Source organism: Kogia breviceps, chromosome 15 (genome assembly GCF_026419965.1).
Source record: "Kogia breviceps isolate mKogBre1 chromosome 15, mKogBre1 haplotype 1, whole genome shotgun sequence".
Taxonomy (NCBI): domain Eukaryota; kingdom Metazoa; phylum Chordata; class Mammalia; order Artiodactyla; family Physeteridae; genus Kogia; species Kogia breviceps.
The window spans coordinates 89,112,314-89,136,954 of NC_081324.1; the positions used below are offsets into that span (position 1 = coordinate 89,112,314).

General features: G+C 52.4%; 1 protein-coding gene across 16 annotated transcripts in view; it reads left to right on the plus strand.

Moving 5' to 3' along the window:
- The window catches only part of EP400 (E1A binding protein p400), a 110,519-nt gene extending 94,495 nt beyond the window's left edge, over positions 1-16,024 (plus strand). For 15 of the 16 annotated variants that reach the window (XM_059039995.2, XM_059039996.2, XM_067016104.1 and 12 more), the window contains 8 exons: positions 2,868-3,075; positions 3,185-3,336; positions 4,974-5,192; positions 7,158-7,353; positions 7,713-7,837; positions 9,312-9,458; positions 14,523-14,600; positions 15,387-16,024. In XM_059039995.2, the coding sequence (XP_058895978.1) occupies positions 2,868-3,075; positions 3,185-3,336; positions 4,974-5,192; positions 7,158-7,353; positions 7,713-7,837; positions 9,312-9,458; positions 14,523-14,600; positions 15,387-15,659 (1,398 nt within the window). In that variant the 3' untranslated portion in view covers positions 15,660-16,024. The remainder of the gene's footprint in view (positions 1-2,867; positions 3,076-3,184; positions 3,337-4,973; positions 5,193-7,157; positions 7,354-7,712; positions 7,838-9,311; positions 9,459-14,522; positions 14,601-15,386) is intronic. The other variant, XM_067016109.1, reaches the window with a different exon arrangement.
- Positions 16,025-24,641: the final 8,617 nt, after the last annotated feature.

A 24,641-nucleotide genomic window follows, 5' to 3' on the forward strand; every position in this document is an offset into this window, starting at 1 on the left:
TCATGGGGTTCTTAGTCCTGTGGCTGCACCTAAAAGAGGTACAGGTAACAGGGAGGTTTTCTGGAGAAGGGAGCATTGGGCTTCCACAGAAGAGGAAGATGTCATCCACAAAAACGGCTCTTTGGAAGGCACGGCAAGTCGTACATTCACTTTCCCATCACTTTCAGTGGTGGGAAAGTGAATGGTGTATGCTGGGCACGGCAAGCGGTTCTGTGTGGACGGGGCACGAGATGCATTAGCAGAGAAGTGGTAGTTCCCACAACCTCTCAGAGGCTCTTGAGCGGCTGCGTGTGCTTGGTCTTGTGTGACAGTGGGCCTAGGCTGTCGTGGGGTTTGGATTTCAGGCTGAAGAATGGGTTTCATTCACCAGGTGATGGGGAGCACTTGAAAATCTTTGAGCAGAGGTGTGTTTTAGGGAAATTCAGGTGATGTTTTATGTGTAGAGTAGATGATTGCAGAAAAGGTTAGAGAGAAAGCTATTTCAGTAGTGCAGGAAAGGACTTCTGTTTCTGGTGATAAGGTGAATTAAGTTATTTATACCACTCTCCTAATGAAAAGAACTGAAATTATTGGATAAAATTTTAAAATATCCTCTTCAGAGTTTCAAGGAGCTGACAAGAGAGTAAATAATTATCAGGCCAAAATCTAAGGGGAAGAAGCAACCCAGAGAGATACACAGGGTGCCCTTGTGTTTGCCTTGGAGTACACTTCACCTTCTCAGACGGGGGACCCCCCATTCAAGCCCAAGGCTCGACTCACCCAGGTGGAGAGTCTAAAAGGAGGCATTGATGCCTTGAGACAGGCCCCCAAATGGCTAAGCTCTTAGGGCAGGGTGAACCAGAAATAAAATCCATCATGCTGAGCAGAGGGTGGGGCGGGGGCTCTTCCTGGGGAGCTCCAGCCCCAAGTCAGCTGTCAGTTTGCAGCTCACGTTGATGGCTCCCCAAAAGGGCTCCCAAAGGCCCCTCAAATCATGTGACGTAGACCCGGATGAGCAGTGTTCCTGGGTAAGTGGCCAGAATCAAATGCAGGTATTCTGGTGGAATGTGCCTTCATCCTGGACTTCTTCGAATGTCCACAATGATTTTCAAGTATAATGAGCTGCATATAGTAGAAGATAACCAAATACACACAGAAAGAAGGCACCATGAGTGAGAACCAACAGAAACAACAGACACTGGGCAGGTCCTTAAAAACTTGAGATGGTGGGGTTATCAGGCATAGATTATAAAACGATTATACTTTCTATTTTAAAGAAATGAAAGAGAAGCTTGTGAATGTCTGTAAAAACCAGGAAACTGTACTTAAAAGAATATAAAGAACTTTAAGAAATGAAAAGTGTGGTTACCAGCATTGAAAAATAAATATCTTATAATTGGACTTAATATGACTTTCCACACAGCTGAAGAGAGAGTTAGTGAACTGGAAGATAAATCAGAAGAAGTTATCCTAAATGCAGCACAGGGAGACAGCAGGTGGAAGTACGGAAGAGAATTTAAAGCCACGGAAGATTGAGTAAGGATGTAATCAGAGGTTAATCAGAGTTCCAGACAGAGAGAAAGTTGAGCAAAGATAGTACGTGAAGTTTTAAGAGTTTACCAGAACTGATTGATGACACTGATCCATATACACCACAGCTCAACTAATCCCAGTGAGGGATGATGAAAGGGACTCCACGCTTACATAATGCCAACGACAAGGAGGTCTTCAAAGCAGCCTGAAAAAGGTTGCCTTCAGAGGTACAGCTGCTTACTTCTCAGCGGTAGTGATGAAGCCAGGAACCAGCTCCTGGAATGGAGTGACATCTTCACTGTAGTCAGAGAATATAACTGCCAGCCCTGAAAATACCTTGAAGAACAAACATTTCCAAACAAAACCTAAGAGAATTCCCTATAGATCTCGACTCAATGACTTTACAAACAATAGTAACTTACTGTAGGGTCAACAAAGGCAGACACATACGATACAGTGACCTGAGCAGGGCTAAGGATGTTGAAACATTCCAGAATCCCTTTATTGTTCAGGAAAAGTGTGAAATTAATGGATTAGACTTTTGTAAGTTCTTGATATAATTTTTAGACAAGCCACCAAAAGAATAAGAATAGAGCATAACTTCCAAACTTTGGGGGGGGGAAAGTGGGATGAGAAGCAAGTCATCTGCAGGAAGGCAAGAAAGATGATTAAAAGAAATACAGAACAGGTGAGTTGAATAGAAAGCACAGAATAAGATGTTGGATTTGGATTCAAATATGTAGGTAATGAAATGTAAGATTAGGGACGAACTAAACAGGAAAACATAATGACCGTCTGCACCAAGGGGGCCAGCAGGGGCCAGCAGGGGCCAGCGTCACATTCCAGGGTGCTTTCAGAGGCAGACTTGGTGGAGCTGGGTCCAGTCCGCTGAGTGGCTGCGGCAGCCGTGGCGCCGAGGGACGAGGACACGGCGAGGCCAAGTCGAGACGCGGTGCGGGTCCAGGGCTGCAGCCTCCACACCTGGCTGGGGATGGCCCTGGGGGGTTAGGGGCCTCTGTGTTTCTGGGGGATAAACACGGGCACGTAGATGGTTCCCGGGACCAAAAGGTCTTTTGAGTGAGGACTGCGGGATGGGCACGGGCAGTGTTTCAGACTGGGCGCGGCAGCGTCGTGACGTTCCCTTCTGCGGGCGGCCCATCCACGCCAGCCCTCGGCGCAGCCTCTGCGTTCACAAGGGCAGCGGTCTCGGCACTCCGTCAGGAGGCCAGAACCCGGAATGTGCTTCGTTTTCTAGGATTTAGAGTTTGGTGCCCTTTTCTCTTCACCCGACGACTGTAAAGAGTGTTGAATATTGCACAGCAGCCTGACAGTTTTCTTCTCTTCGCCTTTTCCAGACCTCGGGAGGCTCTGCTCCTGCCCAGGTGGTCCACACCCAGCCTCGAGCCGTTGGGTCCCCAGCCACGGCCACGGCCGACATGGTGTCCCTGGCGCCGACGCAGGGTGTTCGGGCGGTCACCTCAGTGACGGCCTCGGCTGTGGTCACTACCAGCCTGACCCCGGTGCAGACCCCGACTCGGTCTTTGGTGACTCAAGTGTCCCAAGGTAAAGGCAGGGTTGGTTTCCTGTGTGAGCTGCTCTGCTCGTCGGGCTCCTTAGGGCTCAGCCTTGCACGCGTGTGCGGGGCTGCAGTCTCACCAGACGACCTCTTCAGCCACAGGGGTCCAGCTCCCGGGGAAAACGATGACGCCCGCGCACTTCCAGCTCCTGCGGCAGCAGCAGCAGGCCTCTCAGGTGCAGGTCCCGCAGGCCCAGGCCCAGGCCCAGGCGCCGGCACAGATCAAGGCGGTGGGCAAGTTGACACCGGTGAGCGTCCTCTACAAAACCGCACACACACGGTGTGTGATGATGCCTTGGTGTGTCGTGGGATTCAGGGTGTGTTCTGCACAATTCGCCATCGTCTTTATGTGGGAAGTGTGTCTGTGTTGTCTTTAGAAATCACTTGGCCCACAGAGCCGCTTCCGTGGCCGCGCGGCCGGCTTGCTCACAGCTCTCTGCGGCCCTGAAACCCCCGCTTCCGGGTGGGCTTCCCGCTCGCGTTTGCTTGTGCTCTGTGCCCAGGCTCCGGGACCCTTTGCCAACCTGAGAAAATGTCGCTGAAGAGTAGTCCTCGGCGGGTTTAAGAGACGAGGCGGTGAAGACTTGGTTTCTTGAGGAGTAGTTCACCTGTAGTGTTGTGTCTCTCGTTTGAGTGCTGATGTTCCTGAGCCTTGCCAGTCTGGGTACGGCCTGTGCTGTCCACGGGTAGACACATTCATTTTACAAGGAAATGCTCTATTCCTGCCACAAATGGAAAAGCATTCATACTCAACATAGAAAGTAACCAGAAAAACGTGTAATAAAAGCAAGATGGTACTTCAGAATTCCAGCTAGCTGTCGGGCCTGCCACAGTAAGTACCTGACCTCGGGCCTGCCCCTCGTGGGTGACAGAGGGGACGAGGGCGCCGGAGGGCGGTGAGGACGTGCGAGCACCAGCTGAGACTTCTTCGTCCCGGAGGCACCCGAGTGCGCGCCGGGGAAACGAGGCGTCCCGTCCTCCATCACACCAGCCACAGCTCAAGGGCGCAAGGCCACATGTGGCTGTGACTGCCGCATTGGACAGCCCAGCTCCAGGACGTGTCCGGCGCCGCCGAAGCTGGCGGACAGCAGACAGCGCTGAGCTAGGCGTGCCCCGCCCGGCAGAGGCGAGCTGTCAGAGCTGGTCTCTGCCGCTCCTGCCCCACGGCCTTTCCCTCCCACCTCCCCGCTCCCCCTGCTCTAAGGCAGCGGGGCCCTCAGTTGGCCCTGCCCCCCTCTCCCAGCTGCTCAGAGCCCCGCATACCGGCTCACTTTCCTGGTTCTTGGTTCTGTTACTCCCTTCCCTTCCCTTCCCTCTCCTAAACCAGTGGCACAGTCCTCTTCTTTTTCAGCACCTTGAACGAGACCAGACGGTCGTGAATAACTCAATATAAATTTCCTTAAAACATCTGTATTCCCTAAGATATTTCCTGAGCTATCTTTATCTTGATATTTTGACTTCTTTTAAAGACATGGGTTTATTTACCAGTTAAACTTTCATTTGGAGACGGTTGGAGTACAAAATTGAGAGCTAATGCTGATCTTACAGTACGTTGTAAAATTTCAAGAGGGACTGCGATTTTAAGACTTAAAGAATCTTTGGTGGTGCTGCAGGTTTGAATCGCCTTGCTTGTAAGCGATAAGGACCCAGAAACTTTGCTATGAATTTGCTAATCTGTGAGAATCGCTGTTGCTAGTTTTCATCAGTGGTAAAAGGGAACATTTCAAAAACGTTGGCAAGGCCCGGAGGATGGTTTGCACACTGCACGCCAGCAACTGTTTACTTCGACATTGAACGGGTAGTAGAACAGTAACTTAAAACCAAGATATATACGAAACGGAATACGGTTGACGTTGATGAAAAGATTACTTTATCTGGGTTTTAGGAACACCTGATCAAAATGCAGAAGCAGAAACTGCAGCTGCCCCAGCAGGCGCCCCCAGCACAGGCCCCGCCGGGGCCCCCGCAGCCAACGGCACAAGTGCAGGTGCAGCCCCCGCAGCCCACGCAGCAGCAGAGCCCCCAGCTCACCACGGTCACGGCCCCGAGGCCCGGCGCCCTGCTCACGGGCACCACCGTGGCCAACCTCCAGGTGGCCCGGCTCGTAAGTTCCGGTCGATACGCTTGTTTTTCCAGAGCAGCGTCTTCTTACGCTTTAACTGAACCATTGTTGCTCGCTCAGGCCCTTGCAGGTATTATGGCAGAGTGACAAGTAAAGGCACGGTCGTTCCCCCAGGAACTTAAGTTCCCCTCGGAGAGGGCGAGACAGCACGTGGGAGACATTACACAGTCACGCTTTCCAGAATGTCGGTGTCACAGAGCTCATGGTGGCCTGAGAGCCTGGGGGGGTGGGGAGTGAGCCCGACCACGGAGGGAGAGCAGGCTTTATGTGGGGGGGCGACGGGAGGGTGAGATGTGGCCTCTGGAAGGTGTCCCGGTGCTGCTGGGGCAGAGGCCAGGCACGAGGCCTGTGTGGTCAGAGCAGAGGGGAGGTGGAGGGGCGAGCGAGGCCCCAGAGCCAGGCTCAGGGGTCGCGGTGCTCAGCAGGCCCAGAGAGGCATCGAAGGTTTCAGAAGGAGGGGACGATGGTGTGGTGAAGGGGGTGTCTGGGAACGCCAGCTACATTCGGCACGTGTCGAGGGGGCGTGTCCTGGAGCCCAGATGCTGTCACATCAGGCAGACCAGTGCCCAGCACGGGCGGCTCCCTTTCTGGTACTGGCGACGGCTAGCATCAGGGACCCTGCTCTGGGTCAGGTGCTGCCGTAGGCTCTCCGCCTGCCACCTGATTGGTGCTGAGGCAGGAGCGGGTGCTGGGATGCTAGCTCCGTTTTGCAGGTGCAGAAACCAAGGCACACACCTTCAGTAACTTACCCAGATCTTACAGCTTGTCACCCACAACACAGCTGTGATCTGGGGCTCCGGGGGCCCAGGCTCTGCTTCCCGTGTGCTTCACTCCACTTTTAAGTCTGTAAGAGAAGGGGTAGAAGTGGATAAAAACCGTGAAAGCAAAAAGCTTGGCGTTACCTGTGTTCACAAGAAAATGCCAATTCAAACGAGCAGAGTCGTAATCACGCCCGAAGGCCCGCCTTGGGGCAGCCCGCGCCTCAGGCGCCTCGGGCGGGGCTTTTGCCAGCGGGGCCGGCGGCTCCCTCCCGAGAGGGTTGTCGTCAGTTGAGCTAAGAAATGTGCCCGTTATTTTACCCAGTGACTCTATTTCTGCTATATCCTAAAGAAATGATAGAGCAAGTACAAAGTAGTAAACGTACAAACTTGTACCAGGAGTATTAGGGGGGACTTGAATCTCCATTACTGAGGAGTTGACTAAATGGACTGTACAGCACGTACACGGTGGAATGGTATGCAGCTTTGGAAAGGGATGGTTGTAAAAGGAGGAGAGTCAGGTTACAGAGTATCTAGAATTCATCCCATTTTACACACTTTCCTAGCAAGCTGCACAGAGGACAAGGTCTGGTGGGCTGGGTATCGTTTCCACATTCACATGTGGGCACCCTTAGGGTTATGGCTGATTTTTACTTCCTCGTATCTTCTTAGGTAGTCTGAGTTTTTGTATGTATAAAAACGGACCTACTTCCATTTTCCTTTTAAAAACTATAACTTGAGGAAAAAAGTGCATGGTAGCCGAGTGATAAGCAAGTCGCAGGAGGTGGAGACTGAGGGTGGCCCTTGGTGGGAGGCCGAGGCCGTAATTTCGGGCTGGTCTTCCGTGGCCGCTGAGGGATAGGAGACGAGCGTAGGAAGCGTGGCGGGAGAGGGGTGCCGTCAGGCTCTGAGCTGCAGGAGGCAGCGGCGCTCGCTGTGGGACAGGAGCGCATCTGAGCAGCAGCGCACCCGGGCGTCCGGGGCTGCCGGGCCCCCCGCTCCCTGTGTCAGCTGGTGACGGTCGGGGCACGTAGGCGGCCCACAGTGAGCTCTTTTCCATTAGCTGACCGCCACGCGGCACCTTTGTGAATGTGTCAGTTTCTCACCACCTGACCGCTGGTGGGGAAGTGTCTGCAGACCTCCGGAATGCTGAATGTCTCTGGACTCTCCCGTTGTTTTCACTGTCTAGACCCGGGTCCCCACTTCACAGCTGCAGGCTCAAGGGCAGATGCAGGCCCCGGCGCCCCAGCCGGCCCAGGTGGCACTGGCGAAGCCCCCGGTGGTGTCGGTGCCCGCGGCCGTGGTCTCCTCGCCGGGCGTCACGACGCTGCCCATGAACGTCGCCGGGATCAGCGTGGCCATCGGGCAGCCGCAGAAAGCCGCAGGTGCCTGTCTCACGCCGCCCCGCCCCCCCGCCGCTCCGCGCGCAGCCCTGAGGGGGGCTCACAGGCCTTTTCTGGCTAGTGGCCGGGGCCTGCGGCCGTCTCGGGTGTGTCACGGTGTGTTTCAGCAGAAGTGTCCCTCGATTTCACCGTTCGCTTTCTTAACTTCCCCAGCCTTTGTCCAGATGTCGTTGTGAACCTAGAAACATTTCCAGTAGATGTAAGGGAGGCTTGATGTAGCTCAGCATCGTTTCAGTGTGTAGTTTTCTGTACAGAAATCACTGAAGCTGAACTCACTGTGAGCCCTGAGACCTTGTCCCTGCTTGGCGCCTGTGATTAAGCGACCTGGTCGGTTTTCTCAGGGCAGACTGTCGTGGCCCAGCCTGTGCACGTCCAGCAGCTGCTGAAGCTCAAGCAGCAAGCCGTCCAGCAGCAGAAGGCCATCCAGCCGCAAGCCGCCCCAGGCCCAGCCGCCGTCCAGCAGAAGGTACTGGGCTCCCGGTTGTCCCCTTTTTACGCGAGTCGGCCCCGCCGCCAGGCGTGGGACGCGCGGAGGCGGAGAGGGTCCTGAACCGGCCCTGCTTGTCTGCCTGGCCTCCACGCACCGGAGACCCCGTGGTTGTGGCCTTGGGCTGCACAGAGGACAGCCTCGGGGCTGGCCCTGGAGGGAGGGCACGGTTCATGAGAGGGGGAGCCCCCATGCCCTGCGGGCTCATGGGGGCAACTGTGAAGGACGCAGGCTGTGGAACTGCATGACTGGGAGGGGCCGCGAGGACTCGGGGAAGCAGGTGTAGCTCCCGGTGTGCGACCCATGTGGGTGCACGGGAGCCAGCTGAGGACCATCTCCGTGTGTGTGGGGGGGTGTACACGTGTGTGCGTGTGTGTGTACGTGTGTACACACGCGCTCGCCATCAGCGGATGGACGGAGGGAGGGGAGAGGGGGGAAGGGTACTGTGAGAGGAGTGCCGTCAGCAGCCTCTGACTCAAGGCTGGGAGGCAGCTCTGAGCTGATTCAGGCCCCAGGGCGAATCCTCACCGGAGGTGGGGCTCAGGGCTGCGTCGGCACGGCACGCAGGAGCAGGGCGCAAGGCACGCTGTTACCCAGCGCTTCTGCCTCGTCTGCTCCCTGGTGGCACAAAGCCTGACATACAGATGATGACGGCTTGGCTCTTGAACGTCCTGTTGTGCTGTTTTCTGAACCGGAGCGAGAGCCAGCACACCGTCCCCGCGCGCTGAGGGCTCCGCACGCGGCTGGTGCCCGTTCGCAGAAACTGACAGACGCGCGCAGAGACACGAAGTGACTTCTGGGGCGGGGCATGCCGGGCTGGGAGGCACTGTGACAGGACGGAGACCGGGCTGGGTCATCACGGAGGCTTAGCTGACGTCTGAAACAGAGAAGGAGAAGGGCTTTAGCCAAAGTGCCGGTCGGTCTGTTCACGTAACTGGAAAGAAGACTTCTGAGACGTTTGTCCATAGCTGTGGCTCTACAAACCGAACGTATGGGCCACATACACGCATGGCTTTCTGAATAGTATTTAAACGCTCCTGGCAGGGAAAACTGAAAATTAGACTAAACGTGTAAAGATTGTACGTACAGGTTTGTTTCTGTTTGTGCTAAATAGTTTTGAGTATGTGCCAAATTCTTAGAGTTAGATTTGGGAAACCGTGTGTTTTCTCTATGTGGTCAAGTTCACTCCCTTACGTGATGAGCAGACGTGGCACCAGGTGCCTCAGAGGATGGGAGCTGAAGCCCAGCCTGGGCCGTGAGGGGACCTCCCAGCAGGGGAGGGGATGACCCAGGACCAGGCGCCCCGGGGCGGCAGCAGCAAGAACAGGGTAGCGGGCGGGCAGGGCCAGGAGCCGGGGTGGTCACGCTGCGCGCGTCTGGGGGCAGCTGGGGCCCACGGAGGAGGGCCGGCGGCTTTGCCTGCTCTAACGCTGGGCGGCCTCTCTTTCCTCAGATCACAGCACAGCAGATTGCTGCTCAGGGCCAACCACAGAAGGTCACCTATGCCACCCAGCCAGCCCTTAAAACCCAGTTTCTCACCACGCCCATCTCCCAGGCCCAGAAACTGGCTGGGACCCAGCAGGTGCAGACCCAGATCCAGGTGAGCAGCGGGGAGCCCGAGGGCTGGGGGCAGACGCAGCGCGCACTCGGCGGTAGAGCAGCGGGCCGCCGCCAACCAGCGCCCCGTGGAGGGCGTCTTGGGGCCCTGCAGCGTGGCCTGGGGACCGCGCTCCGGTCCTGCTGCGGAGGCAGCCTTCGTGCTGGCGAGGCTCCCCCGGGGGTCGTGGCTGTCCCTCTGCCGCCGCCGGCCGCCCGGCACTGGCCAGCCCGGCATCGCACGTCTCCTGGGTCCCACCACGTGCGTGACGCCCAGGACGGGGTGCGGGGCTGTGGGCGCACCCACCCGCCAAGCTCCTGTGGTCCCTCAGCCTCGGCCCGTGCCAGCCGGCCGTCTGCCCTCCTCTGGCAACGGTGCGAATCTGCTGACCTTCGGGGCCCCTCCCTTGGGACGAGCCTGTCCGGAGGCTTCCCGGTGGGGCTGCGCGTCCCGGGTGCCTGCCTTTGGGTCTGCGCCGCGCTCCTCCCAGCCTGTGCCTTACCTGCTCACTCCCTTTGCGAACAGAGCTTCTAAGTTCAAGTGTATTGGGACTTATCAGTCTTGTTGTGTCTCGGTAGTGCCTTTTGCGCTTTGCTTAAGAAATCCTTCCCAGAGGTCATGGTGCTGTTTTCTAGATCGTCTTCTAAAAACTTGATAACGTTGATTAACTTGATAAAAGTTGATAATCACATTTATGTCTTTAACCTTCCTGGAATGGGGTTTTGGAGATGATCCAAAGACAGGGGTTCAGTTTAATTTTTCCATGTGAACGCAGTGCCCTGTTACTTTCACACTACTCGTTCAGGAGTCCCTCCCCCCCCCCCGACCCACCGTGTGACCAGGCACACGTGACGTGCGCTTCCTCGGGGGCTTCTCTTCGGCACCGTGGTCTCGGTCCCCGTGAGCCCACGCTGCCCTCTCCTCGTCGCTCTGCGGCCTGATGGCGCTCGGCGCCCACCGCCCGCCGTGAGGCACGCTCTGCTTTCCCGGCTCTTTGCGCTTCCGCATCGATCTTGAGCCGCCTCATTGAGTATCCGCACCGTGGTCGAGACCAATGGGGTTTGTTAGAGCTGCACTGACTCTGCACGTCAGCTTGTGGGAGGGTGGACGTCTCCGTAGCCTTGACTTCGCATTCACCGACTTGATACATCATTTGCTGTTTAAATCTTCTTTAATGCCCTTCAAGTAAGTTTTCGGATTTTTTTTTCCTTAAAGATCTCGTCGCATGTATTAGATTTATTCCTAAGTAATGGGCATTTTCTGATCCTCTGCTCTAAGCTCCCGCTTTTCGTCTGTGTCTCTAGGACACTGTATGTTGACTTTTGAATCCCGCGGCCTCGACCTGTTCTAGTTGGTGTGCGTTTCCTTTGTGTCGATCACATCACCTGTGAGTCCTGGCGGCCGGCATCTTCCCCTTCGTCCCTCTCTTTCTTATTCCTGCCTCGACGTGCTGGCGACGCCCGCGAGGCGGTGTGGCAGGCGCAGACGGGGAGCTCGGCCGCGTCGCGCTGCTGATGGCCGTCCGGCGGGTTGGGTTTTTAAAGTCACCCTTCAGCGCAGTAAGGAAATTCTCTTCTTTATCTAGATTGCTGCAACTTTTTGTTCCTTTGGTTGTGGTGTTTCGCCTTTTTAAAACCCCTGTGTCTGCGCCCCTCCCCTCGTGGTCCCTCCGCTCTTGAGGCTTTGAGCCCATGTCTGTGCCCGTGAGTCCAGATTCGCATCTGCAGCCAGCTCTCACCCTGCCCAGGGTTTTAATCCTGGCTGCCTTTGGACGGCGCCCTGGAGGTGTGTGCCCCTGGTACCTGAGCCCCTCCTCCCCCAGCTCCGGGACAGCAGTTCTGTCTTCCCTGACCGTCAGCCTTTCCTGGGCCAAACCCTCCGCGGTTCTTCACGCTCCAGACCCGGCCCAGCACGGATCCCGCGGTGAAGTGCGCTGAGACGTGCTCTGTGCCGGCGTGGGGTCCCTTTGTCACCTCCAGGTCAGGTTTGTCCGGGCTGTTGTGCCTACGAGTCGGCTTCTTCTGTCAGTTACGAGAGGGGTGAGTTAAAGTCTCCCGTTCTGGGGCTCCAGTGGTTGGGGCTCCGCGCTTCCACTGCAGGGGGCGCGGCTTCCATCCCTGCTCGGGGAACTAGGATCCCACCTGCCGCCTGGCACAGCCAAAAAATGGAGGAAATAAAACCCTCCCATTCTGGTTATGGGGTTTATCCGTTTTTCCTTATATTCCTTTCTACTTTTGCTTTCTATATTAGGTGCTCTATTATTAGCTGCACATAAATTAAGTTTTTTAATTTTATTATTTTGAAGTACTGTTTTGCTCTGGAAGCCCGTTGCGCCTCATACCGAGAACTCCACCCACGTGTCACAGAAACGGCCGGCTGGACGCCGCCTCCCTGTTATCGTCCCGCAGCCTCAGTTTTGGTCCTTTACCTGTGACGCATTCACTCCCTTTATGGTGAGGCCTGGGAGGGGCGGCCTTTAGCTTCCATTTTGTTTGGGTTTTCAACTTGTTCTGTTTTCTCTTTCCAGCCTTACTTGCCTTCTCTTATTCCATTTATGTATTTATTTTTTGTCATTCTGGGTTTTTTTCCTCCTGTGACTCGTTTGAAAATTACATGTTTTCTTTCTGTTCTCTTAAGTGGTTATCCTAAAATCTCCATGTGCAGATTTACCTTTTCAAAGTATAGCACAAACCATTGTCTCTCCTCGGCTCTCTAGCACCGGTCTGTCAACACCGTTGCTCCCTGGCCCTCTCAACTCAACGTGCCGCTGCAAGCACGCTGTTTCCTTCTATCCTGTTTCATTTTCACTTTTCATGTAAAATTACTTTTCTCTTCTGCTTGAAGTACACCCTGTGGAGTTTCCCACAGTGTTTGATAATGCCTGTATTTCACTCTTGTTCCTGAAGGATGCTTCTGCTTGGTATGGAATTCTGGATGGACATTTATTTTCTCAGCACATTAACAGTACTCCCTGGCTCCTGGTCTTTTGTTGTTGAGGAGAAGTCAGATGTCTGTCCAGCGGGTCGCTGCTTTGATGGTAACCTTTTTTCCCTCTGTTTCCTTTTGAGATCTTTTCTTTGTCTTTGGCGTTTTATAAAGCTGTGACACTCTTGCTTGGAATTTGTTGATCGTCTGGAATCTGGGTATTGATCTCTCTTGTCAGTTTAGGAAATGACCAGCCGCTGTTTCTTTGGATGCCGCCTCTGCCCCATTTCCTGCCCTCCGTGTCTCTGCAGTCTCTCTGCTTTCCTTTCGTTGTCTCTCTGTGCTGCATTCTGAGTGATGTCCTCTAACCTGTCTCCCATTTCACTGAGTTTTCCTTTCATTAGGTCCAATCTGCTGTTAAGCGTGTCCACCGAATTTTAATTTTGGTGATTATAAGTATTTTATTCTTCGAAGTTCTGTTTGTTTTTGTCTCAAATCTGCTTGGTCTTTGTAGTCTCTTGTTCCCATATGTGTTTTCAGGCTGCACAGGACGGCACACTGTTTTGCGTGTGCCCGATTAATTCCTCTATTTGAAGTCCGTGTGCATCTGATTTTACTTGTTTCTGCTGTTCTTGCTTCAGGAACTGTGGGGGTTTTGTCATATAGGAGTTGTCTTCTTGTGAGCCAGTTTCCCTTGAAGCTCTGTTTGTGGGAAGGCTTTGAGGTCTGCGTTGAAGGTGGGTTCTTCCTTGTGCTGGGCTCCCATGGGTGCCATCAGGACCACATCCGCTGTGGCTTGCGCGTTTGGTCTGCCAGCCTGTGTCTCCCCCTCCCCTGCCTAGCGCCAAGGCCTAAGGCAGGCAGCTTCCTCACAGACCCTTTGAGTGCCAGGATCCCGGCTGCGGGGGGCATCGGACAGCCCTCTTGTTAGCTCCTCCTGAGAGTGGGTTTGGTTTGGACTTGGTCTCTTTGCTGCACCCGGGGGGCCATGAAAACCCAGCGCGAGGCTTCCCCTGCAGCATGTGGTCTCGGGCGCGAGCTGCCTTAGCGCCTTCTCACGGCTCGGGGTCCCCCATTTGCTTAAGTTGTGGCGCTGGGAGCTCTGGACTTGCTGCAGGTTTATCGATGCATTTAAGACGTCACCTTGGTGTTTCGCGTGGCGTCTCAGCATTTTCGTGGCTGCCGATCTGAGCCATGGCCCGTGCGCCGCGGTAGCTGACTGAACGTCTCCCTCGTCAGAGGAAACGCACAGGCTCACTCAGGGGTTCCTTGGATGTCAGTGAATACGGTTCACAGTTTTTGATTCAAGTTACAGTAAACTAGTAAATGCCTTCTGATTCATTTCAATTTCCATGAGAACTCATATTTACTTGGGAGCTTGTCGTTTGCAAGTACATCATATAATTTCACATTTCCTCCAGGATTATCTTGGGCAAAACTTATTTTCATCCCTGTTCCGCCAGTTGGAGACCTGAGGGAGCTTTCCCCGGCCCCCAGCAGCTACCCACTCGGGAGCCCCTTCGGCTTCTGTGAGCCGGTGTCCCTGAAGCCCCGAGTAGACACAAGTGGCCTGAATCATCTTATTACAGCAGGACAGCAAGATAGGCAGGTTTACAAAAAGTGACCATTGGGTGGAAGGTTTTGTTTTATAAAGAGGAAAGTCTCAATCATGATGAAGAAGAATGTAGAAAAATGATGAAATAACCACTTTAGAGTTTGGGCGTAGGTGTCTCTGTACTGGGGCTGAACCTTGGCGTTGGTCCGGGTCCCCTGACAATGGGGGCCCACGTGGAGTGGCGCCCAGGTGCTCCATCTTCCGTGTAACTCTCTCATATAGACTTGTAGCAATTTTTATAAAAGGAAAAGTGTGACTGTCTGAAATATGAGACTGATAACAAGCTTCAAATTACACGTGATTACAGATTAGGAAGGCAGTCGTTAACTCAGTGCAAAGGTGAAATAACTGGTTCTCTCGGGGCTCCAGGTGAGCACGCTTTTGAGAGCTGCTATTCTGTGTCGTCTGACCACCGTCTTTTTTTTTTTTTTTTTTGCATTAAGAACTGAGAAGGAGAGAGGGTGAGAAATCTCTTTTGCGCACACGTTCATTTGGCGTCTCCGTTTGGCTTTTTTGTTTTGTCCAAGGTTGCGAAACTCCCTCAAGTCGTCCAGCAGCAGACCCCCGTGGCCAGCATCCAGCAGGCTGCCTCTGCTTCCCAACAGGTAGGACCTGGACACCCGCAGCTGGCGGGGGTTCCCACGAAGAGAGTTCTTGCTTTTGTTCCGAGGAAATAGGATTTTAATTCCTAGAGAACCGCTTTTGATTTTCATAATACAGGAAAGAAAATTAACTTTGGGGAAAACACTTGATATCCTGAGACTAGCAGGAAAAAAACCTGAACAAATGTGTTTGGACTCAGTGTCACATGTGCTGAGGGGGCTCATTTCTGGGCTCCTTCCTTCAGCCAGTAAACCTTAGGTACATCTGCCAGCTGAAGCCACCACACCTTCGTCTTAGGGAAACGAAGAAAGAAAACAGAATCTGTTCATATCGACCTTGGGTCTTAAGAGTAGAAATACTACTGGGGAGAGCCAGGACTTACCTTCCCAACAGAGCCTATAGCTTTCGGTTCTTACCGTTGTTGTTTACTGCTAAAAATGTGGCTGTATAAAAGCAGTGCTTTAGAATAATTTTAGTTTGTTCAGAATCACACTGGCATGTAGATTTCAAGAAACCAGATAGTATTGGAAGCTGAACACCAGCAGCACCAGTCCCTGGTCATCGTTTCCCCAGAGGCATCCACTTGTAGCCTAAAAGCAGCAATAATTTCGTTTTCTGTTTTTGTTTGGTTAGAAACCAGAGGTCCTATTTGGATAGGTCAGGTAGTTTTTACATTTCACGGAAGCATTCGCGCTAGTTAAGTTTCTAACCCCCACCCCCAAGGACGTCTGATTTTTCATGTCAGCTGATCTGCGTTTTCTAGGAGACGTGTTTCTGTTTTGGTTCAGGCTTCCCCGCAGACTGTGACCCTCACCCAGGCGACAGCAGCCGGGCAGCAGGTCCAGATGATCCCCGCAGTGACAGCGACAGCACAGGTGGTCCAGCAGAAGCTCATGCAGCAGCAAGTCGTGACCACGGCGGCGGCCCAGCTGCAGACCCCCGGTGTTCCCAACCCAGCCCAGGTGCCGGCCAGCTCCGACAGCCCGCACCAGCAGCCCAAGCTCCAGATGAGGGTCCCCGCCGTCAGGTTAAAGACGCCCACCAAGCCTCCGTGCCCCTAGTCGGGAGAGCAGGGCGGCCCCAGGCGGGCCACCCGTGCCTTCCACCGTCCTGCCAAGATGAGGTAGACTTTATTTACTGAGCCCCAGGACAGTGTCACGCAGGGTGTTCAGCGCCTGGAGCAGCGATCCTCGGCGAACACCCCGCTTCCACGTGTTGTGTGACTGACCGAAAAAGTGACAGTGGCGATTTTTCCTAGATGTTTTACCTTTTAGTTTCTCCTCCGGAACAGTAGAGCTGGGTCTTGAAAGCCATTTAGAATTTCTCTGTTAGTGTACGGTGTTTTTTGCACATCATAAGTAGCCATTTGGAAGGTGCAGTGAGTCATAAAATAGACCTTATGGAGCTAAAATGTGGTCTGACAGCATCTGTCTCTGCCTGGTTCTTTATTCCTAACTGCAAACGCATTATGGTCCTTCAAGAGGAGAAAGACTGTCTAATAGCAAAGGTAGGTCATCTCAGATCAGGGAGAACCGATGTGGTTTCTTCCCTCCCTCCGAAGATGTGACTTGTCTGGACTCTTAAAGGAGATATTTAGTACTGACATGCATTGAAGCACATTCACGACACGTTCCCAGCTTTGCGTTGAGGGGAATGACCTGTGACTGAACTTGCATCCAGAGAGCCTCCCGGGCGGCTTCCCTCGGCGACCGGTGTCCACGTAAACGGAGCCTTTGGGGCTGCTCCCCATCCCAGCACATCCAAGGTGTTCTCCCAGGTTTCGGATGAACTTGTAATTGGACTTAGACTACTGAAGCAGCGCCAGCAACCTTTGTGAGGCTCCCGTCTGGGAATGGTTTGGGGCTCAGAGTGCTGTGCACGTGTCGTCACGTTGCAGACGGCACTGCCGAGTGCGCGGCGAGGCGAGACTCTTGCTAAGGGGGCGGCCTGCCATCGCCCCTTTGCTTTCACGCCCAGCCCAGGCGTGACGTGCAGAGGTGAGAGGCCTCCTTGTACAGGTGGTGTGTGTATGCACCCACAAGTGTTACCCACAGAAATGGGTGTGCTAAACTCTTCATACTAGACTGTCATGTCTCGTATGTGAGCAGATCGCCCACTTGGGGTTCTGCATAAAGCAGAGAGCCGTCCAGGCTCTTTGCGGGGTGGGCCCGTGGTTGAGGGGCAAAGAGGAGGCCCTGGATTTGCTGTTTTTATTGTTTTACTGTGGCAACTGCAGAGGGCTTGATTGACTGACGATGTCTGCTTACCTGGAAGTGTACACCCAAGCAAAAGGCGCGTGTCTGATGACACCCTCTCTGCTCTGTCTCTGTGCCTCTTTTACAGTTTTGGTCCAGGAAATCAGGTTGTGTTAGGTCTGTGTGTACTTAGGAACAGTTCCGACATACTGAGAGATTTTTAATTTTAATCAGTCTGTTTCCTCCCCCTTTATATCACTTTATATGACATAAAGGAAAGTGCCCTGTCCCGAATTTTTTTTGTTTCCCATCAATATATGTGGACAGTAATATGGCGGTTGATACCTTAGTGAAGCCAACCGGGCAGCTCATTTTTGAGTTCTTGGTGAGAAATTTGGAAAAAAGTAAAGACCAGTTCCAAGTGGACGGGATTTAACGTTCTAGTTAATTGAACATATCAGAGCAGACACTATAATTTGCCTTCTAGCTTGTTCACTGTGGGTTCAGCGCGTGCTGGAATGAGAGGTACGGCCTGCAGGAGGCTTGCTGTGCTGCGTATCTGGGTGCTGAGGAGAGTTCCTCCTTTTGTTTTTTTAATCCTCAAACGTGCGGCACGAAAAAGGAAATTCTCCTTTTCAGCTTATTTTAACTTGGGCAGCCTGTTGGTTTTGTTGTTACCCTTCATGGGGTGTTGACAGTCTCTTTGTAGATGATGGTGAGGTGTTGAGTGTTTAGAATATCCTAGACATAGTTGCCTGTAGAAGTCCTCTATTAATCTAGAACACTAGAAGAGAATTTAGAAAAATCTCAAAAGCTTTCTAAGAGAACAGAACTAGGGTCTGAATATTTGCAGCGTGGGACTCCTGCCTTGTCTTATTATGTGAGTGAAAGAAGTGTGTTTTCTTCAGCGATTCCCTGTTGCAAAATATGGGACAGAAAATAGTGTTACTGGTATCAGTCGATTTAGTAACATCTAGATGTCAGCACTGACCTCACAGTCTTCTACAGTGTCATTTAGGTAAAGGGTCCAGTGTATTGTTTTCTTTGCCTTCTGTTTTAAATGTTAAACTTTCCATATTTAAGAGTAAGTGTGAGTTCAGGACGATGTTTTCCAGGCTTCCTCAGATTGTTACTGTTGTCAGAATCCCACATTACCTTGTAGAACAGGGTTCCCACCCAATGCATGCATGGTAAGGACTGAGAAATCTTCAGAACATAAAATATAAAGACAGCAGGCAAAAACACCGTCAAACTGGAATTGGCCACCATGGAAAGCAGTCACCCAGTTTTTCTTTAATTCAGAGACATTTGTTCCAGGGAGGCCGGGTGGTGGTTGGAGGATGGGGGCGGGGGGGCGGGGGGGATGGGGGAAGCAGGAGGCTGCAGTGAGCCTGCTGAGGCAGAGGCTTTCCCTTTTGCCACCTTCAGAACTTTTTGTGAACTGTTGTAACCAGAGAGCTGTTGTGTTTTAAAATATAAAGGAAGAAGACCGAAATTGTAAATACTTTGTAAACAATCATTTGTACTTGAATAGTAGGGTTTTAAAGGGCACTGATATCCCACCAAACAAAAGGTATAATAAATTGACCTTTTTATATGCTTTTTTGTTTTGTCTTTCCTAGAAAGCTCCTGTTCAAGTTAAAATAAGATACCAGTCATACTCATTTCATTTGTGTAAAGAGAAAAGACACAGGGAAACCAAGTTAGTGTTGCCAACGGAGGTTTTCTTCTCGCTCCTCCCCCAGACGGTAGCCAGAACTAGAAGGGATGGAGTGTTTCAGTGAAATCACCATTTCTCTCCGCAGAGACCACATGTCCACCTGGCCACTGTGTTCCAAAGCCACACGAGAACGAAGGACCCGGTGCGTTTTATTTTTCTTCGTGATGTTCTTGTTCTCCAGTACTACCTTGTACAAGACAACTGCACTTCCTCAGCTGCACTGTGGTTCTGTCCCTATGCAGTGAGTATTTATTGAAGCATATTACATGCCAACTTTATCACTAATGGTGGAAGTTTTTTAAAAACAGCAACACTTGGCTCTTCAAGAAAATCAAAACTAATGAGAGATAGATGGGTAAATTATTGGTTTATTCAGCTGATGCTTACTGAGTGCATACTGTGTGTCTAGGCCCTGGAGCTATAGCTGCGAGCAAAGAAGCAAAGGAGGTTGCGTTTTAGTAGTCCAGACAGATGAAAGTGACTCAGAACGGTGTAAGCACCATGAAGAAACAGGGACAGGGTCACGACCGGCGATCTGGACTTCATGCTAAGAAGCCCGAAAGACAGCTTGACTTACAAGTTTGAAAGCTCACCGTGTCTGCAGGGGAGGTGGTGGTTGAAGGTAGCCAGAGTGAAACCGGGGACAGACCCGCCGGACCATCTCCCTGGTCACAAGAATGGGAAAAAACCATCCTTGTGGGTCTAAAGATCCCAGCTCAACAGCCTAGGAGGCATTTTCTGACTGCCGTCCCCCAACTTAAAACGGGCACTCCACGTCCACCACCTTTTCTCAGCCGCTCGGCCCTACTTCCTCTAACCGGGCATCCATTTGCCAGTGTGTACCCCCTTCTCCCTAGAGCGCAGGTCCTGCCAGGGCAAGGACAGGGCTTGCTTGGTCAACGCAACAGGCAGTTAAGTGTGCGATGAGGGGGTGGTTGAGCAGCGGAGGAGCGGACGGACGGGTGGACGGGAGGTTGCAGGCGAACAGTAGGAACGAATGGAGGCTGCGCGCACGTGACTGCGGGCGAAGGAAGCCGGGGGAGTGCGCAGGAGCGGGCCAGAGGCCTCGCGCGCAGGTCCCGCCGCCGCCGCCGCCGCCGCCGCCGCTGCTTCCGGTCCTCCCGCCCTCGCCGCGCCTGCGCACTGAGTCCGGGCCGGCCGCCGCCGCTCTCGTCCTCTCCTGCACTCTCCGCCGCGTCACCTGGCCGCCGCGGTGAGGGCCCGCAGCCTGTCCGCGCCGGGGCCGGGGCCGGGCGTTCGGGGCCGCTCGGCTCTCCTTCGGCCTCCCCGCCCGCCCGTTGCCCCAGCGTTACCCAGGTCCACCTCCCCTCAAACGCCCCCGCGCCCCCGTGACCCTCGCCGCTGACCCCCGCCCCGCCAGCCCCGGGAGGCCGCTGTCCGCGGTGCTGACGCCGCCGGCGCCGCGTGTCTGGAGGGGCCGCTGGTCGGGGTGTCCCCGCCCCACATCCGGGAGGCGGAGTGGAGTCCGGGCTGCGGCGTCTCCTCGGTCGGCCCCGCCGGGGCATCTGTCGGGAGAGGCGCCTCTGCACCCCAGCCCCCGGAGGCCTTTCCCAGGACGGAGAGCGAGAACGGCGCTCAGCTTTGCCCTCAGGCCCGAAGACCGCGCGGCCTAGCAGACACCTCACAACCCGGCCCCAGGGCTGAGTGAGGATCCCCTGCTCGCCGAAAACTGCTTCGGCCGCGCGAAGCCGCAGCTCCCAGGTCTGTTCGCGGGCTTCACGGGGCCGGCGTCCGCCAATGACACGTGAGAACGTGGAGCGCCTCTCAGCCCCCGTGGCTGCCTTTCTAGTTGTGGTGTTGGGTCTTGACGATTACTGGGTGCTTCGTGCGTTGAATGGGGTTGCCCAGCACCTACACAGTGACACAGAGGTGTTGCGCACGCACTTCTGTAACCTTTTGCCAAGCAGATAGACAGGATGTTCGTTTATTTATAAAAGTGTCTACTTAATGTTCACATCAAGGTGGCGAGAGAAATACGACTTTCTCCTTTAAAGCTTGTCAGCTAAGCCGGCTCCTGCAAAAGTGGAAACGAAGCCCAGAAAGGCGGCAGGAAAGAATAAATCTTCAGACAAAAAAAGGTGCAAACAAAAGGGAAAGGGGGAGCGAAGGGAAAACAGGCTGGAGCGGCTGACCAAGAGACTAAGGGTGGACCTGCAGAAAATGGAGAAACGAAAAACGAGGACAGCCCAGCCTCCGTTGACGCAGCAGAGAGAGAAGGCAAGTCTGATTAGTATCGCACACCTGGTCCTGTCAGTGGTCCCTGTCTCTCTTCCTGCACAATCCAGAGGAGTGTTTTTATCAACTGTTTCGTAACTGACAGTTTTTTAGTAGCTTTAGAAACATTTTTTAAAAGGAGGGAATCCCCCCTCATCCCATTTTTTAAGTGTAAAAAACAATTTTTTTTAAGAGGTGAAATCATTGGCTGGTTATTTATTTTTTGGTACAACCAGAAAATAGTGGGATATTGAATATTGGGAGGCTTTGACTGTCTTCGGTGTCAGCTTACCAGTCCATAGATGGGGGTAGTAGCTCTTCTGTCCTGTAATACACGGCCTACTAAATCGCAGTTTGGAGTCAGTTGTGCATTTCATGTCTTGAACACTTTTATTTTGTAATTTTTATTAGAGTACAGTTGCTTTACAGTGTGGTGTTAGTTTCTGCTGTACAGCAAAGTGAATCAGCTATATGTACACATATATCTCCTCTTTGGATTTCCTTCCCAGTTAGGTCACCACAGAGCCCCGAGTAGCGTTGCCGGTGCTACACAGCAGGTGCTCATTCGTCAGCTATTTTATACACAGGATCAATAGTGTGTGTGTGTCAACCCCAATCTCCCAGTTCCTCCCACCCCCTGGCCCCCAACACTTTAAAGTACTTCTCGTCCCATGTTGGTTTTGGTAGAATTTTTCCTGAAGCAAAAACCACTCACTCCTTGATCTTGGCTCTCCTGGTCAGAATTCTGTGTGCTCTGTAACATCTTTGGTCGTGGTAGTACAGTTCTAGTAACTTTGTTAATGTGCTGTGAACGATTGACAATTTGAGTATGTGCAGTATATGATATTAAATTGTGAGTTAGTGGGACTTATGATGGAACAGCATATCAATATTTGAAGATATTAGTACTTGCTATCCTGTTAAGGAAAATTTGCCTCCAAATTTTAAGCTGGAAATTCACTGGAATAACTGTTCCGAAAAGAATCACAACTACATGATTTTTTTCTATTTTTAGTACGTATGTTAGGAATTGTGTGCAGGGACGTCCCTGGTGGCGCAGTCGTTAAGAATCCGCCTGCCAATGCAGGGGACACGGGTTCGAGCCCTGGTCCGGAAAGATCCCACATGCCGCGGAGCAACTAAGCCCGTGCGCCACAGCTACTGAGCCCACGTGCCGCAGCTACTGAAGCCCGCACACCTAGAGCCCGTGCTCCGCAACAAAAGAAGGCAACACAGTGAGAAGGCCACGCACCACAGTGAAGGGTGGCTCCCGCTCGCCGCAACTAGAGAAACCCACACGCAGCAACAAAGACCCAATGCAGCCAAAGATTGATTCATTAATTAATTTTTAAAAAACGCTTTAAAAATTTTTTTCTTCAAACTGAGTTTGAGAATTCTTCTGGATAGAAATTCTATATTGGATCATGTGATTTGAAAAACTTTTAACTGTTTCCCCTGAATCTATATGATGTATTATGATGGAAAAAATGAGATCTGAGCATCTTATAAAATACATTTGTCTATAAAATACACGTACTTTATACAAACACATTTGGAAATAGGGAATCAATCACCTGTACCCTGGGCTTTAGTCCCAAGCTGTGATGCAGTGGAGCGGCCGAAGAGACCAGCTGCCTCTTGGCTTGGGCAGGGTGTTCCCCTCTCATCCCCAGTTCCCTTGGTGTCAGCTAGGAAGATGGTGGAATTGGTCTGGTGGTCTTCTCATGAATAATCACTGAGTGAGGGATGGGAAGCCATTAGCACATGTCAGAGCCCAGAGAACTGGCCTTGGAAAATGTTAGCCTGGCTGGAGGAACCCTCAACTCCAGGCCTCAAGGAACTCCAGCCAGCGGCCCCGGAATGTATGCTCATGACAGAAAGTCACAGCGTACACAGTGAAGAGGCCTCAGGAGTGAGGGTCAGACTCACACCTGTAGAGACGTTAAGACGCCAGAATTGCTGGATCTAGAATAAGAAACGCAAAATGTATTTCATATGGTTAAAGAAACAAAGGAGGAAATAACAAACATGGAGGAGAAACAAGGGGTCACCAGAGACCAAGCAGATTAAAAAAAAAGAAGAAGAACCAAACAGTTCTTCTAGAAATTAAACATAAAACAATTGAAATTTAAAATTTAGTGGAAAGGGCTTCCCTGGTGGCGCAGTGGTGGAGAGTCCGCCTGCCGATGCAGGGGACGCGGGTTCGTGCCCCGGTCCGGGAGGATCCCACGTGCTGCGGAGCGGCTGGGCCCGTGAGCCGTGGCCACTGAGCCTGCGCGTCCGGAGCCTGTGCTCCGCAACGGGAGAGGCCACGGCAGTGAGAGGCCCGCGTACCACAAAAAAAAAAAAAAAAAAAAAAAAACCTTAGTGGAAGTAATCTCAATCCCTATCTCACACCATATGCAAAAACTAACACAGAATGGATCAGAGACCTAAATGTGAAACTCACAGTTCTGAAACACAGGAAAAAAATCTTTGTAGCCTTGGGTTAAGTTAAGATTTCTTAGCTACAATACCCAAAGCACAATCTATAAAAGAATAAAAATGAAAAGTGGAACTTTATTAAAATTAAAAACATTTTTGCTATGTGAAAAACATTATTGAGAGAATGAAGAGCCACTGGGAGAAAACATTTGCAAAATATGCAGCCAATGAAGCACATGTAATCAGGATGTATAAATAAAAGAAAAAGACGCGTCTCCTTTACTCACGACACTTCTGACACCAGCTGCATGGGGGTCTCCCACACCAAGCAGTTCTCCAGGTCTCCGTGACATGGACCGGCTGTCCTACAAGAGCCCAGTCCTGACGCTGACTGCCCGAGGCTAGCACAGAGCCTGCAGGCTAAGGACCCAGCCCCACAGACGACCCCCTTCAGATGCCAGCTACAAGTGCCAGGTTGTCACCTGTCCTTTTGACCAACCGGCTATAAATTGGAGGATTCCACGACCCCTCCTTGGGTTGGATCATTTACTAGGATGGCTCACAGAACTCAGGAAAGACTTACTTACTAGGTTAGTGGTTTATGATAAAAGGATATAACTCAGGAACAGCCAGATGGAAGGGATTCATAGGGCAAAGTGTGAGAAGCCCGTGCGCAGCAACGAAGACCCAGTGCAGCCAGCAAAAAAGGGTGTGTGTGTGCGATTTTTACTGAATGCAAATTCTTTATTTAAAAATTTTTTTTACTTAAAACATTTTGAATTTTATTTTTTGGCCGAGCTCTGTGGCACGTGGAATCTTAGTTCTCCAACCATGGATCGAACCCGTGTCCCCTGCAGTGGAAACGTGGAGTCCTAACCACTGGACCACCAGGGAGGTCACCTGTATGCAAATTCTACTGCAGTTTTTAAAAACTTCATGGGAGAGTAAACAGTACATTTGAGAATTAGTGACAGAGAGGTCTGGAGAAAATCAACCTACTGCAACACGAAGAACAGGAAGAAAGAAAGATGTGTGGAGAGACAGATGGCAGAGGGGTGAGAGGTCTAATGTCAGAGTTGAGTTCCAGAAGAGAATGTGAGACAGGTAATATCTGAGGACTTTCGAGAACCGGCTCACGGTACCAATCCAGAGATTCAGGAAAGCCAGAAGGTCTCAAACAGGATAAAGAAAAGATTCCCCGCAGACACGTTTAGGCCAACGGTAAACTCGGGAGGCAAGGAGAGGTCGCAGGAGTGGAGGGAACACACAGATCACCTATAGAAGGACAGTTAGACCAATGGCTAACTTCTCAGTGGTAACTATGGAAACCGGAGAGTTCTTCCCAGGCTTGGGATAAACAGAGGCTCCGTGGGGTGCCGCGCCTATGGCTTCATTTTAGGGTGTCCACCCACCGTACCCGCCCGTGTGGGCACAAGTCGGAGAACAGGATGCTCTCAGGCAGGCTGGGG